This window comes from Schistocerca serialis, chromosome 4 (genome assembly GCF_023864345.2).
Source record: "Schistocerca serialis cubense isolate TAMUIC-IGC-003099 chromosome 4, iqSchSeri2.2, whole genome shotgun sequence".
NCBI classification, from domain to species: Eukaryota; Metazoa; Arthropoda; class Insecta; order Orthoptera; family Acrididae; genus Schistocerca; species Schistocerca serialis.
The window spans coordinates 349,151,052-349,166,067 of NC_064641.1; the positions used below are offsets into that span (position 1 = coordinate 349,151,052).

At 41.3% G+C, this 15,016-nt stretch overlaps 1 protein-coding gene across 2 annotated transcripts in view; it reads right to left on the bottom strand.

Annotated features, from left to right (window-relative positions):
• LOC126474121 (proton-coupled amino acid transporter-like protein pathetic) overlaps positions 1 to 15,016 on the bottom strand; it is an 80,979-nt gene that overhangs the window by 12,043 nt on the left and 53,920 nt on the right. For both annotated transcript variants that reach the window (XM_050101551.1, XM_050101550.1), the window contains exons 5-6: positions 4,358 to 4,482; positions 1,133 to 1,217 (exon numbers count right to left, since the gene is read on the bottom strand). In XM_050101551.1, coding sequence (XP_049957508.1) covers positions 1,133 to 1,217; positions 4,358 to 4,482 — 210 coding nt within the window. The remainder of the gene's footprint in view (positions 1 to 1,132; positions 1,218 to 4,357; positions 4,483 to 15,016) is intronic.

Here is a 15,016-nt window from a genome sequence, read left to right on the forward strand (position 1 = left end):
CGGTTCAATTCTCAGTAGGCCCAATAACTTTTTTTGTGTTACTGTGAATGTTTTGTATATGTGAGAAAATAAAATTTTAAGTATTTCAATTCTCAGTAGGCCCAATAACTTTTTTTGTGTTACTGTGAATGTTTTGTATATGTGAGAAAATAAAATTTTAAGTATGGTTCGGAGTCCACATGAAACCTTACACTGAGGTGACAAAGGTCATGGGGTACCTCCTAACATCATGTCGGATCTCCTTTTCCAAAGGGTAGTGCAGCACATCGACGTGGCATAGACTCAACAATTCCTAGGATGTCACCTGCAGAAGTACTGAGCCCTGCTGCCTCTATAATCACCAAAAATTGGGAAATTATTGCCAGTGCAGGCTTGGAATCCAAGTTAAACTTTAGATCCCCATATAACTAGTTAGCTATGCCAGTTACTGATCAGCGAAGGGCAAGAACGTACGACATTTAATATAACCATCTTAGAACGTTTATGTGGTGTACAAAACAAATTTGGGTTAAAGATAGCTTCAGTTTTCGGTACTAATTACACAGTACAAGAAAAGGTTAAGACTGACTATCAACTATACGCTGATGTTGAACGTTTCTAGTGGAATGAATGTATTGCAATGAACAGAAGCGGTCACTAAATGTGCCTGGTACTACCGAGCGACAACTTTGTGCACATTAATAGCACAATATTTAATTGCAAAACATAGCATTTATTTATGAGTTATACATAGAGGGTAACTGACCAATCAGATCACAGGTGAGAGAAGACACACACACAGCGGAAGAGGCTCAATTTTTCGTCATGCAGGTTTTCTGTGTTTCCCCTTTTGTTACCAACAACATCGAGACTATCTATAGTTAGTTATCTGCTCGGAATCCTGAAAGTACTGATGTAGTATTACAAAGAACGAATTTTATACGCCAAGTCCAGGACACTATGACTTTCAGGAAGGAATAATAAACACGGACGCTAGAGCTATTAATAAAGTGCAGTTCGGGGCTAAAATGTTTCCTGTGATCTTTGTACACTTTGCAGTTAACGTAACCAAGATCTGACTTTCGGTACGTGGCTATGCACTGGATCAAAACATCAAAGAATCACTTCCACATACCAGATTAAATGTTCTTACCTTGTGAAGAGATTCCCCAATGAATACGACGTAGACACAGCATGATCCATAGTAAGTGGACAAGATGGCTAGCACGACAAAATTCCTGTAACAGAGGGCAAGAATATCGTAAGTCTTTGGACAATAAAAGTAATTTCATGATACGATTATTATGCAGTACAGTTATCATTGAGCGTCCTCTGGCTGAAGAACGTATAAAAGTGAACGAGATGTTCTAAAACTTTGACTCATAATATTTGTGCCGTTCTCTGATAAAAAAAAAATTAAACGAAACGGCAAAGAAACCAGGAAAACAATCCAGCAAGAACTGAAGATGCATTGTCAGCTGTTAATTGTAACCCTTACGAACTCATATTCTGGTCTCTCTTTTTGACACGTATGAAACTTTATATGAAATTTGAGAACTCAAGTAGACGAAATGTAAACCCTTCACTCACTCTCTGAATGCATGTTGATGAGTTATGGCAGTCTACGTTAAAAACTAGAAAATCAATTTTCCGTGCCTTATTAAGGTCCGATCGCATAAAAAATGCTTTTCTAGGACATTTTAGTATATGTCAGAAAAAGATAAAATCATACAACGACATGGTGAAGTAAGGCAAAAATTTGTAAATTTTCTGTTTTCAAGCCTGCATGTACATGTATTAATACACTTGTTATAAGACTCAAAAAAAAAAAAAAACGATGACGAGGGTACAAATACATTGAAACATGTATGGGAAAACGAAAATGTTTTTTACTCTACGGGTTAACCTGAAATTATTTTCACATTCTAACAAGTCCTTTTTACAGTTAGGTGTGTATCTCAATAAGTGAAGAAAAATGATAAGTGGAAAAAGTAGCTTGTGCATACAGACTGCAGATAGATGACTATTCTCCCATTCAGGAGATGTGGAGATGTGTGGTTCCTTTTGCACAAGTTTCCAGTCTATGAGATATTGCACAGGTAGACATATTCTAACAGTACATTGCAGAAAGCCGTGCGGCTACTCCGAGCGAGTACCGTTTCCCGTTGCATCTCTTGCTCATTTCGTGCAAAACAGGCATCTATTCGTCAACGAGGACGTAACCGATATCTTCCCGCCATCCTTGTTCAATTCGAGCTGCAACTCCATCTGTAATGATATCGATGTCTATACGTGTGAAGTTTCTTTCCTATTGAAGTCCTCCTTTCTGACTATTTCGATATGTCAAGATGCACCAGGCATAGATTAATATCAATCCACTAGCATACACGCCAATGAAGCAACTGATGGTTGTTGTGCGATTTTGTGCACATGTGCAAATTCTAAGCTGGATTTTCTTTTACACCTCATATAGACAACAACAAAAATGGTTCAAATGGCTCTGAGCACTATGGGACTTAACAGCTGTGGTCATCAGTCCCCTAGAACTTAGAACTACTTAAACCTAACTAACCTAAGGACATCACACACATCCATGCCGGAGGCAGGATTCGAACCTGCGACCGTAGCAGTCGCGCGGTTCCGGACTGCGCGCCTAGAACCGCGAGACCACCGCGGCCGGCTATAGACAACCAACCAATTGGTTAAATAGAAAAATAGTGCTCATGTAATCCGCAAATTCGTGGTGCGCACGGTTTTTACCCCGACATACGTTGGAGTATTGATGTGATAACCTGATGAGCCACAGGGATATACACGATTGCTGGACATAGTATGTGCCCTAGATTCAATGTTTTAACGACAGCTGTCTATATAATCAATTATTTTTAAAAAGAAGAGGAAGCGTTTCTGACATACTGAAAAAGGCAGAGAGATTGAACAAGATGTGTTTGTTTACAGCATTTGACTAATCTGAAATCGTTCGACGCATGCGGTTAACTGATGACGTGAATCTCGGAATGTAAATCTTGTGATGTTTATCGCAACGGGAAAACATGACGCATGAGTCATTTACGGAAGACTGAAGGACGGCAAGGCGTAGGTCTCTTCTCGGAACTATGAGCGGAAATCTGTTCTTCAGAAATGGCACGTTGTGATGTTGTGGCCTGACTCACGGTAGTGCAAACGGAAGTGTGAGATCAGCTCGAACTATTGGCCAATGTGAGCAAACGACGAGCGAGGAGGAACGAGGAGCCCAGTAAAATGGTTTATTAGTTTCTGTTTTATTTTGTCAAACGGGTTAGTGACAGAATATTGTGCAATATATTTCAGCAAAGTCAGGACTCAGTTGGAAACGAAACCCTGAGGAATTAGAAATGAGGAACGCATGGATGGTTCTGGGTACGAAACCGAAGGTCAGTCCTACAATCTACATTAAATATTAGGAAACGAGCACTGTTGTCGTTGACAAGCATCTAGTGAAGGCGATTTTCCATTGTCTTACTCCAAACACACATGAAATATAATTCGTATGTCTACACCACATGTACCACTGTGAGTGTTTATGTATGGTGTTATGTAATAATCGTCGAATTTAACTTCAGAATCCGTGATTATCATCAACGGTATCACATATCTCCGTGCGTAGCGGCTTGGAAATAGCCCAGGGCATGCGTTCACAGCCTGTCGAATATTAATAGTCAGTTTGTGACCTCTCCTCGAAACGTCGGTGAAATTTTCATGCCTGCTGTGAGTTCAGCACAACAAGATTCTTTACGCCCCAGAAAAGTAGAGGGCACAGTAAACTTAGCATTGTTCTTGCTGATGTCATTGAAGTCGAAAATGTGTAGGTAATATCTCCTGATTCAAAGTAGTAGCTTAATAAAAATTTACATAAGAGATTATGTGAAATCACTCGAAGAAAACTGAGAAAGGCCGTCAGTTTCCGTAATATTTATTTTTTATTTTTTGCGGGTTGAAACTGCAAACAAATCTCTTGCACAAGACACCTGACAAGCAACTCCTTTCTGAATTTTTCCGTACCAGACATGAGACACCATTCCAGAATCAACGCAATTTTTACTAATGGATTATTTTTCTTTATTAATACGCGATAGTATAAAAGAACATTATGTAATCTTATGAGATTAAATATCAAGGACAGTAATATCTACGGGTTTTCTAAACGACATTTACGTGTACAGAATAGTATTGTAGACATTTAAGTGTACAGAATAGTAGTGTAGTATCCCACAGAAGACCTGTTTCGTTATAGTTACCACCAGCAGCCTTGTAAATAAAACTGCTGTAATGAAATTTTCTTCCTGCACCAAAAATGTAACACCTATTAGCAGGTGCCAGAAGTGTTACTGAAACTCACCTGGCGAACTTGGAGTAAGAGCGAAGCCGCTCGAAGCAGGATGTCTTGAACGCAGCCTCGGCAGTCTCCCCAAAGCCTAGGAAAGGCACTTTGGTTCTCCGGCACAACTCCTGCGAGCACTTCACCTGCAAGCAGAGTGATGACGTAAGCCCCCATACACTGTGGTAGGTAAATACTGTAGGTCAAAAATAGGAGACGTTAATGACTTCTAAATTCTGTAGAGGGGTGATATTGTGAGTCTAAATGGTTCCGATGGCTTTGAGCACTTTGGGACTGAGTCATCTGTACCCTAGAACTTAGAACTACTTAAACCTAACTAACCTAAGGACATCACACACATCCGTGCCCGAGGCAGGGTTCGAACCTGCGACCGTAGCAGTCACGCGGTTCCGGACTGAAGCGCCTAGAACCGCTCGGCCACCACGGACGGCTATTGTGAGTCTCTCGAATCTGAAATAGTATTAACCTAGTAGTCAGTTCGAGAAAGGAATCAGTGTCCGTACTATTTGGTTCGACACTATGCCAATCCTCAATCTTATTGTACATTAATTATATCTGTTACTGATGAAACGGTACTGATCATATTTGGCCAATATGACGGTATCTTCTCTGATATTTAATGCATGAAACATGTGATAGGAAGTGTCCCGAGTTGCAAATATACAGCCCAAATGAACGTAATAATTAATTTGTCTCACAATAAATACATAAAATAAATATTTAAAAACACATACTCTTACCTGTAATCGTTAATGATTATAAGAAACACAAACATACACAGAAATAACAGTGATCTACCTCTTAACAATGGTTTAATATATTTCTTTTTTTTTCAAATTTCAGTATGTCATTGTATGTCATTTAGACTACTTAAATACCCGCTGGTGTACATCGGCATCGATATATTTACAATGTCTGCTGATGTTGGCAAAATTATGACAGACGTCTGCCTAATTTACTTATTTATTGTTTATTCGGCCTGACCATATTAGTCCCTTAAGGCCCTCTCTCATACCTTACCAACATTTGCCAAGATAGTGTAACACCTTCCTAGTAATAATAATAACAATAAAAATAATAATAATAACGATAATAATAATAATAATAACGACAGTAATAATAATAATAATAATAATAATAATAACGGGTTTTAATAACGATCATAATAATAATGACATTAAACGGAATTTAGAATGACATAGATTAGCTTAGCTCTTTTGAAGCCATTTTTAGTACCATCAGAAGCAAAATGGATAAAGGAAATATTGAAATTACAATGATGGTGGCTGTTAGAACAGACTATAATTACAGAACGAGTAGGGGAATGGTTTGAGAGGGAGGGAGACGAGAGTGAGCTGCACAGAATGTGGGAGAGATGGCTGTTGCGATGGAAGGTGGACCATTAGCCGTCTTTTTCAGTTTGGAAGAATGTAATTTCTCTAATATTTTGAGGAACATTGTTCCAAAGTCGGGTTCCTGATACAGAAAATTATTTAGGTACACACTTCTGTCGTATTTTGCTGCTGGTGTGAAATCGCTTTTCCCAGCGTAAGAGGCGTATCGCTACTTCCGCTATTTCCCACCGAAAGGAATGCCCTTAATTATTACCTTGCGAACGTTACAACAATAACTGGAGCATATTATGCAAGTCTTCTGGAACAACAGTACTAAATAGTGCGCAAGAAGAGGCCTGGATAGCTAGAGGAAAAATATAAACCTATACAATTATGGGTCCTTTCACATGGGAAAGTAACGGATTTTAAGAACGAATTGTTGGCAAATACACCTCATTAAACAAATTTCGCACTTTTTGACTTCCACCGAACAACCAATACGGCGGATCTTCTAGAATCGTATCCGAAAGGTAGAAGCTTATTACTGGAGGAAGGACAACTGAGGTCTACGTCGAAAATTAGATGAATTTACGTGAAAATGATAAGGTCTTTTGCAGACAAGCTTAGAATCTTTTACCTACATGTACTTCTACAACCATAATTCCGAGGCAATTGTGTTCTAAATTTATCCAACGGGATTCACTAGAACACGTCACCCTTTGTTCCAAGGAGGCCCGTTTAAATTCGTTGGAGAAATCTTTTTACTTTAGAATGGGTCATATCGATCTCTTATGGTCCTACCAGTGCGCCTCTTTTGATGTCTATTACCATGCACGCTCGGTAAGGACTCCAAACACTGGAACTACATTCGAGAATTGGTCACACTGGCATCTTGTATCCACTTTGGTTTACATAAACCTTCCAAATAATGTAAATCTTCCTTTTGACTCTCCTAATACTAACTTCTCACCACTTTTCAGTATTACACCTAAGTACGATGTGTCATGCTTAAGATATTCACTTCTAAGTCTGTAATCACGATTCTTTCTCTTCCTTGCAGGCATGATGCGATACATTTATTTTATTATCGTGTCAGAAGTACAAAAAACATAATCAACTAAAGGAAATCGATCGCTGGCATCATTTTATACATTTGTTGACGAGCCACTGGCCACGTCAAGTGTATTCGTTATCGCCTTCGTCTGATCTCTCATGGTGCATGCGGCTGTAGATGAAGAACACTGCAATATATGGCGCGGGATTAGCCGACCGGTCTAATGGGGCTGCAGTCATGAACTGTGCAGATGGTCCCGAAGGAGGTTCGAGTCCTCCCTCAGGCATGGATGTGTGTGTGTGTTTGTCCTTAGGATAATTTAGGTTAAGTGGTGTGTAGGCTTAGGGACTGATGACCTAAGCAGTTAAGTCCCATAAGATTTCAAACACTTTTTTTTGCAATATATGGTTGTTAGTCTGCACAGCACCACATTTGCAAAAAACAAGAAAGACGCCATTTCTGCAGGTTGATCTCGTGTTAATAGGGAGTGGTCTGTTGAGGGCCTACCATGTTGCTCCACTTCTCTGAATGACCAGGAAGGAGCTCTTCTTCCGGAACCATCAAGTTCGCCAAATGGTGTCATTTCCCCTGCCACTTTGAGATCCTTGTTCGCTGTGGTCTTCCTTTAAGAACTTCAGTAATTGGAAAGGAGCTTTTCCTTGATTTCAGCCAAGGACGTGCTGGCTGACCGCCGTATAAAGGGTGGATTTCAGGAGGGGCTATACCAGCAAGACAGTGTAGTTTATCTACAGATGTAGGTCTTGAACAATGCGACAGGTCTCATTAAGCACCATAGGCCTATGTATATCTCTGGCATGCCGAACATGCTTATTCAGCACTGGAGTAACACAAAGCTAGCGATCAAGAAATCATCAATTTGATGACAGAAGAACTGCAGAGGGAGACCAAAAACTGACTACAGTAAGCAAGATTAAAAGAATGTAAGCAGCAATAGTAATGTAGAGACGAAACGGTTTAGAAGGCGTGGAGAGCTGCATCAGAACAGTCTTTGGAACGAAGACCACAACAACCACCACCGTATTATCTTAAGTGTATCCTCTTTTATAGAGAGCTGCCATTCATTACACAAAGCGGAAATTTTATTTAAGAGTTTCTGCATTTATTTACTATCGTCCACCGACGGTACGTTTATAAGGGAAACACGTATCAATTATTTTGGCAATGCACTGTACCTTAAGTGACCTATGCACATAGCCCTACCGTTATACCGCTGCTGGTAATCCTTTTTTAATGAGCCGTAACTTATGGCGTCATGGCAGGTAAGAGAACGTTAAGCGAAGATGGCGCAGACAAGGACTAAATGCCAAGGCTACGGCTCGCGAGCAGACGTCGAGGTGTATCCTTTGTTTGTGCTCAGCGCGCAGAGCGCAGAACGCCGTCACACACCTCGGCCGCGGGCCTCCAACCACGTTCTTTTCCAGGAAATGTGGAGGATATCCTCAGCAACGTCAGTTCCTCCTTCTGGTAAAAGGCACTTCAAACCTACAAATCATTTTAAAACATTCATAGCAAACCGTCTGTCCATTTCCTTCGGGCACATTTCTGTTTTTTTCCATGAACTTTCCCCGCACACTCATCTAAAAGTCTTTTAAGATTACCTACTACTATCTGTACACGTGTCATTAGACTACGAAAACTGAATCATGACAGGAGATTCTTTGACAGCTGTTACATGAAAGTGGCATTAACGGAAAACTGCATTAAAAATGGATGAGACAATTTCGAAACTTTAAAGGATTGAATTGGAGTTCTTTTTCAGACGTCATCCTCACCTTCCTAACGTCGTCACCAAAAATATTCTAACCGAAACTAAAACACCACATACAGTAGCCACTAATATCTGACGGGCACTAACACTACCACGAAATTTTCATAGTCTGTTCTTGAGTGTTTGCAGTGTAGCGAAAAGAACACGTCGTGTCCAGCGGTGCCTTAACCAATAATTATATCCTTAACCTTCCTGCCGAGCTGTCTTTATTTTTATGTGGAGTCTGAGTCTGCTTCAAATATAAACGTCACTGTTGAGCTTCTCACATTCCACCTGGATCTAGATATTCAGCAACGGTGGTTCTACTTCGATATCGTCTTTGATCACTGCGCCCGACGCTGACTATAGCATTAGAGAGTGTGCTGCTGTCGATGACCATAATAGCAAAAGTTTTAACATGAAATCTAACGAATCAGCTTTTTAAATTGATAAGAGGATACACAACGGTATCTTTACTGAAACAAACTGAATTACTTTCCTAGTAGTGTGTAGCACAGCCTTTTCGCATGACGATGGTAGAGACGCGTCATGCCACGAACCCCATTACACACTAAACAGACTTGGGATGAGCCATGATGTGATTGCTCTTGCCCGTAACTCTGATGTCTGAATCGCATACAAACTGTGCATGTATTCCCACATGGCGGCTCAGACGTATTGTGTGTGGTTAATGGTGTAAGGGGACCTGGGAGCCATACAAATATCATATTCCCCAAACCGTTCTGACAAAACTGAGAAACAAAACGAAGTGTGAAATTTCCTGGCAGATTAAAACTGTGTGCCGGACCGAGACTCGAACTCGGGACTTTTGCCTTTCGCGGGCAAGTGCTCTACCGCTCTCGCAGGAGAGCTTCTGTGAAGTTTGGAAGGTAGGAGACGAGGTACTGGCGGAATTAAAGCTGTGAGGGCGGGGCGTGAGTCGTGCTTGGGTAGCTCAGTCGGTAGAGCACTTGCCCGCGAAAGGCAAAGGTCCCGAGTTCGAGTCTCGGTCCGGCACACAGTTTTAATCTGCCACGAAGTTTCATATCAGCGCACACTCCGCTGTAGAGTGAAAATTTCATTCTAAAACCGAAGTGTGTTATCTTACCGACGGTATAAGGTGCTTGTGGGCTTCATCCCATATAAATACTCCACACACTAGAATACCTCTATCAGTTGTCTGAAAGATGTTCCGTTGACAAGCAGGACCACAGCGAACAAGCGGTAGATTCACATGTCATTCACCTATGTTGGGCATTAGTGCATGTACTAGAAGTCCCATTTCTGTCCGACGTAAACATCCTCCAATGAAAGTAGTTTTGCCATCAGCCGGAAATATGTCACTTTATTCGGCGGAACATATCGCATTACGACGGCTTTCAGGTGTTCGTACCCTGCCATTGGTGTGCACCAACGAGAATTGCGACGCATTTCTATCGACGGTTCTTTTTTTCATGTTTCGGGCATGTACTGGTGTTGTTGTGCCGATGCTAAAATCTGTGCCGACTGAAGTGTAGTGAGTATAGGTTCAGGTGTGGGGCAGTGTATCTTGTACACTTATAGAAGTAGCTAAGACGTGTTTGTATGACAGATCATCTGATGCAGATGTGCAGCAATGGCCTAATGACTGTTCTGCCGATTTTTAGCCTTCTTATTGGTTCTTACTATCCTCGAATATTGACTGCCATCTTTGGCGTCATAGCGTTGTTGTGCTCAGGATTTGACTCTTGTTCCGGCGGTGTTCCACGAACCGATGTAATCGCTCTACACACTTGACAGTGTGGTAGTGAGGAAACCAGTGCCTGCACTGTTTTGGAGATGAACTATTCCATGCATCGGGAATGACCAATGTGACATCGATCAAATGGAAATATACCATGCATATTATCCATTTTTTGGTCAGCTGTCACACTAATAGCGAGTACATTGCCTGTCACATGGCTTACCGAACTATTCCTCATGTCGTATCGAAAGGATCCCTCTTTCTTCATCGCAGCTGCCATCTCTGATTCAACTGCTCATGAGTTTACACCTTTACTCCTAAGAACTGTTGCAGTATTCGTCTAATCTCCTCTCACTTTGCGTGGGGCGATTACAAGACCAAATCCAGGGTTTTAACAGAGGGTGGCCCTGGATACTGCAGAGGCACGGAGAGACTTTAGATTTAGTGCAGTACGGGACACGCTGCATTTCTGCATCTGTTTGCTGGCGTTTTAACTGAGCACCACTACTATGTGGCTGTGTTTACAGTTCGATGTAAATATGGATTGCTCTGTCGTTTTCCCGTATCGTGTCGTCAAGATACGAGTACGTCAAGACTTAACTATTTTCGCCACGGAATTATACGCAATCGTGCAGGCACCGGAACGGAAGTTTTGCGAGTGCTGAATACCTCGTCTTTTCCGATTCGCTAAGTGCCCATTTTCTCTCCAACGCTTGTGCCCAGCAAGTAAATCCATAATATCCAGGAAGCCCTCCTCCATCTACAAAGGTAGGGGAAGCAGTTGTTCTTTCGCTGGAAGCCTGAGCACTTGGGCATTAAGGGGAACTAAATGCGGGATGTAGCAGCCTAGGAGGCATGCCGTGATCCTCGGATACTAGAGTGTGCCATCCCCCTGCAAGCTATTGCTATTGAGGTTCAGATTAATGTGCATATTGGAGGAGGAGTGGCGGAAGTGTCAGACAATAAGCTACGTGAAGTCCACAACGTGGCCGTGGCGTATCTCCTTCTAGCCACGCAGGGGGCATGAAGTCTTTCTCACTTGCCTTCGCATAGTATGCTTTCTTGCTCCGTCTTCAACTTGCAGATCACGGTACGCCGCATTGTAGTAGACCGTATTTTGTATTCAGGCAAGAGGGCGTCAGCTCATTTGTCCACCACTTTGTCCTCTATTTAAATAACAATGACATAAATGTTGTATGTATTTCGAATTTTTGTGCAATGCCCGACTTGTTTCCTAAAATTTAGGGCTACACTTTTAATGTGTTATCAGGATGGCTGGCTCAATCGTTTCTTTGTAATTGAACAGCCAGCCATATAATCTCGTGAATCCATTTTACTTTCCTCTGGCCTTATTTGATTTTAATTAACAGTTTTAGAACATCTGACCATTTTTAATGTGAACTAGTGTTAGTGTTCGGAGGATCATAGGTGAGATTGAGAGAGAGTGCGATTTTATCTCAGATCGCTTTTGCTTTCTGTTACCGCATTCGTCTCTACTAATATTCGTAATGGCGCTATTAGTTGTCGAGCGTCCCTAGCGCCGCCCCCTTCTATCCCCACCACCCAACCCCCCCCCCCCCGCAACCCCCTACCCCAACCACACACACACACTCCACACACACACACACACACACACACACACACACACACTTATGCACATTGTATCGTTAAAACTTAAAGAGGTTTGGTTGATTCCACTTGGTATATCGAATATGTTTATCACACTCCAAGAGACGTAACATGGCCCACAAATCCCCAGGTTACTTAACGCTAGTGGCTATATAGGCGCCTCATACCAAAGCACTAAAAATACATCACCTGATAATCTCTGAAATCTTGCCTTTAGTGTTTATATTCACCCTGTAGCTTAACTGTATGTAGGTCCTGGATCTGAAGAAATGCAGCTGTTTATGTCGTCTGGGTAAAAAATCTATGAAATATCTACCAATTCTATATTTGCCTGAGACCCAAGTTTACTGATTCGTCGGTTATTTATGACAAGACAGATTTTTTTCCTATTCTTATCATCGTTCTCCAACATGTCAATTATAGGACGTTCAATAGCAAACTAGAACAATAACTGTTAATTAATGTCGAATTAAAAAAAAAGATTTATAATTACGAAGGTTTCTTCCAATGTTTCACCAGCAGCATTATTTCTCATAGAGTTGGAATAGTCATTTTCACCCCTTTGAATGTTTCTCGGGCTTGTCTTAGCTTGTCTTAATTTTGATTTCGTTGTGTACTAAAATGATCTGGATGTATTGTGTGAAATATTTATTAAAGGACTATTTCCTTGGGAATGCATACAGTTCAATGTTTTGGATGATAAATGCAGCCTGTTAAGTGTTCTTTTATGCTCTAGTTCAGTAGAGTTTTGAAGAAAATTACGTGTGCAGCCTTTTATTCGTTGTAGTCCAAATTTCTGCAGCTAGCTCTAATTTTAAGGAAATATCACCCCCATGAACCACGGACCTTGCCGTTGGTGGGGAGGCTTGCGTGCCTCAACGATACAGATAGCAGTACCGTAGGTGCAACCACAACGGAGGGGTATCTGTTGAGAGGCCAGACAAACGTGTGGTTCCTGAAGAGGGGCAGCAGCCTTTTCAGTAGTCGCAGGGGCAACAGTCTGATTGATTGACTGATCTGGCCTTGTAACACTAACCAAAATGGCCTTGCTGTTCTGGTACTGCGAACGGCTGAAAGCAAGGGGAAACTACAGCCGTAATTTTTCCCGAGGGCATGCAGCTTTACTGTATGATTAAATGATGATGGCGTCCTCTTGGGTAAAATATTCCGGAGGTAAAATAGTCCCCCATTCGGATCTCCCGGCGGGGACTACTCAGGAGGACGTTGTTATCAGGAGAAAGATAACTGGTGTTCCACGGGTCGGAGCGTGGAATGTCAGCTCCCTTAATCGGGCAGGTAGGTTAGAAAATTTAAAAAGGGAAATGGATAGGTTAAAGTTAGATATAGTGGGAATTAGTGAAGTTCGGTGGCAGGAGGAGCAAGACTTCTGGTCAGGTGAATACAGGGTTATAAATACAAAATCAAATAGGGGTAATGCAGGAGTAGGTTTAATAATGAATAAAAAAATTGGTGTACGGGTAAGCTACGACAAAAAGTATAGTGAACGCATTATTGTGGCCAAGATAGACACGAAGCCCACGCCTACTACAGTAGTACAAGTTTATATGCCAACTAGCTCTGCAGATGACGAAGAAATTGATGAAATGTATGATGAGATAAAAGAAATTATTCAGGTAGTGTATGGAGACGAAAATTTAATAGTCATGGGTGACTGGAATTCGGTGGTAGGAAAAGGGAGAGAAGGAAACGTAGTAGGTAAATATGGATTGGGGGTAAGAAATGGAAGAGGAAGCCGCCTGGTAGAATTTTGCACAGAGCACAACTTAATCATAGCTAACACTTGGTTCAAGAATCATGAAACAAGGTTATATACATGGAAGAAGCCTGGAGATACTGACAGATTTCAGATAGATTATATAATGGTGAGAAAGAGATTTAGGAAGCAGATTTTAAATTGTACGACATTTCCAGGAGCAGATGTCGACTCTGACCACAATCTATTGGGTATGAACTGTAGATTAAAACTGAAGAAACTGCAAAAAGGTGGGAATTTAAGGAGATGGGACCTGGATAAACTGAAAGAACCAGAGATTGTTCAGAGTTTCAGGGAGAGCATAAGGGAACAATTGACAGGAATGGGGGAAAGAAATACAGTAGAAGAAGAATGGGTAGCTTTGAGGGATGAAATAGTGAAGGCAGCAAAGTATCAAATAGGTAAAAAGACGAGGGCTAGTAGAAGCCCTTGGGTAACAGAAGAAATATTGAATTTAATTGATGAAAGGAGAAAATATAAAAATGCAGTAAATGAAGCAGGCAAAAAGGAATACAAACGTCTCAAAAACGATATCGACAGGAAGTGCAAAATGGCTAAGCAGGGATGGCTAGAGGACAAATGTAAGGATGTAGAGACTTATCTCACTAGGGGTAAGATTGGTACTGCCTACAGTAAAATTAAAGAGACCTTTGGAGAAAGGAGAACCACTTGCATGAATATCAAGAGCTCAGATAGAAATCCAGTTCTAAGCAAAGAAGTGAAAGCAGAAAGGTGGAAGGAGTATATAGAGGGCCTATGCAAGGGCGATGTACTTGAGGACAATATTATGGAAATGGAAGAGGATGTAGATGAAGATGAAATGCGAGATATGATATTGCGTGAAGAATTTGACAGAGCACTGAAAAACCTGAGTCGAAACAAGTCCCCCGGAGTAGACAACATTCCATTAGAACTACTGACATTCTTGGGAGAGCCAGTCCTGACAAAACTCTACCATCGGGTGAGCAAGATATATGAGACAGGCGAAATACCCTCAGACTTCAAGAAGAATATAATAATCCGAATCCCAAAGAAAGCAGGTGTTGACAGATGTCAAAATTACCGAACTATCAGTTTAATAAGTCATAGCTGCAAAATACTAACGCGAATTCTTTACAGACGAATGGAAAAACTGATAGAAGCCGACCTCGGGGAAGATCAGTTTGGGTTCCGTAGAAATGTTGGAACATGTGAGGCAATACTGACCCTACGACTTATCTTAGAAGAAAGATTAAGGGAAGGCCAACCTAGCATTTGTAGACTTAGAGAAAGCTGTTGACAATGTTGATTGGAATACTCTCTTTCAAATTCTGAAGGTGGCAGGGGTAAAATACAGAGATCGAAAGGCTATTTTGCAATTTGTACAGAAAGCAGATG